The sequence below is a fragment of the Octopus bimaculoides genome, chromosome 6, assembly GCF_001194135.2.
Source record: "Octopus bimaculoides isolate UCB-OBI-ISO-001 chromosome 6, ASM119413v2, whole genome shotgun sequence".
NCBI lineage: Eukaryota > Metazoa > Mollusca > Cephalopoda > Octopoda > Octopodidae > Octopus > Octopus bimaculoides.
In genome coordinates this window covers 84,776,578-84,778,088 of record NC_068986.1, presented here as the reverse complement: position 1 = coordinate 84,778,088, position 1,511 = coordinate 84,776,578, and the positions used below count along the sequence as shown (strand labels likewise).

The 1,511-nt window shown below is 30.6% G+C and overlaps 1 protein-coding gene across 1 annotated transcript in view; it reads right to left on the bottom strand.

The window, feature by feature from the left end:
- LOC106877401 (mucin-like protein) overlaps nt 1–1,511 on the bottom strand; it is a 66,253-nt gene that overhangs the window by 6,682 nt on the left and 58,060 nt on the right. Inside the window, exon 19 of the mRNA XM_052968486.1 lies at nt 174–308. Coding sequence (XP_052824446.1) covers nt 174–308 — 135 coding nt within the window. The remainder of the gene's footprint in view (nt 1–173; nt 309–1,511) is intronic.

Sequence of the window (1,511 nt, the reverse complement as noted above, 5' to 3'; positions counted from 1 at the left end):
TGTGTGTGTGTGTGTGTGTGTGTGTGTGTGTGTGTGTGTGTGTGTGTGTGTGTGTGTATTTGCGCGTGTGAGTGTTTGTGATTGTTAGTAGTTTCTATTAGATTACTTTGACAAGAACTTCATTAAATTAAAAAATAAGGGAAAAACTTGCTTACAGCAGTAATATATCTTACCTGGAACAACTTTCATTGTACAGCTGCCATTGTTTTGTAATGAATATCCCTGGTAGCAATCACAGTTGTAACTACCATCTGTATCATTACATAATTGTTTGCAATTATGAGTTTTGAGTTTGCATTCATCGATATCTGAAATTGAGGCAAACTCTTGAAATTAAATTTATTCACTTCAAATTTTATTAGTTGAGGTTTAAATTCATTTATAATTAACTTTTTGATTGATATCCAGAGAGTAGAAAGAATAATATTTTTAATCTTTATTCTCGCTCATAGCTCTGGAATTAGATCAAAGATTGTTGTAATCATATTTTATAAATTATTAAAGCGCTATATTTCAATGGGAATTTTGAAACTTTTGTATTCTTTATTATAATATTTTTGACTCATAGGAAAAGCCCATGGTTTAGTAGTTAGATTATTTGTTTCATGATCGCAAAGTCATCAGTTTCATTCTCGATGGCGCGTTGTGTACTTAAGCAAAATCCGTTATTCCAGTCTGCGCATTTCCAAAAAGGAACTGTTCGGATCAGCTCGAAAAATTGTCTTCGTAACTGACAGTGCCAGTTAACTGTTGACTCATTGATGCTTTCCATATTTTTCGTTAGACTGAATTATCCACAATATGTTTTGAAGCTTTTCTGGAAAATCTCGAAGAAAACACATAAAGCTATAAATGATAGCATGTAAATATTGGGATGAAAAGAAACTTATTGGGATAGAAAAAGACGAAGGCTGCTAGTGGGACACATTTGTAAGCATGATAGGTTTTTGACTGTTTCTATCCAAAAGGGGTTTCCAAACTATTATTTACATGCTACTATGTAAAGTTTCATGTGTGCTTCGAGATATTCCATAAAAAGTACTATTTCACGGTTTCTCAAAATTCATAAAATTTTTCGATCAAAACTTGTATGTACTGCTGATCTATTAATAATGGGCCAATTATTTCAACAGATGTTTGTCTTTTCATAAGCATATTTAAACGTTTAAGGATCACTTAAAATCATATATTGACTGTTTAAATTCTCTGTGATACCGAATTAATGATGCATTTTTATCGAAAAATCTTTATTAAAAAAATATAATACAGTCAAAGAACTCTTTTGATGTTATTTCTTTTTTAGATGATCCCTGTAGCGAATCGTCTACATAAAACAACTGCTGCGTTATACATACAATTTTAGTTCTTCATTTATGTAAATAGCTCTTAAAGCTATACCAGACTCCACAGTATATCAGTTTTCAAAATGTTCTAATAGTTTTTTTTTTTTAGTAACTCTTTAATAATACTTCAATCAATAAATAATGTATCCCAGTTTTCCTAATGTTAGC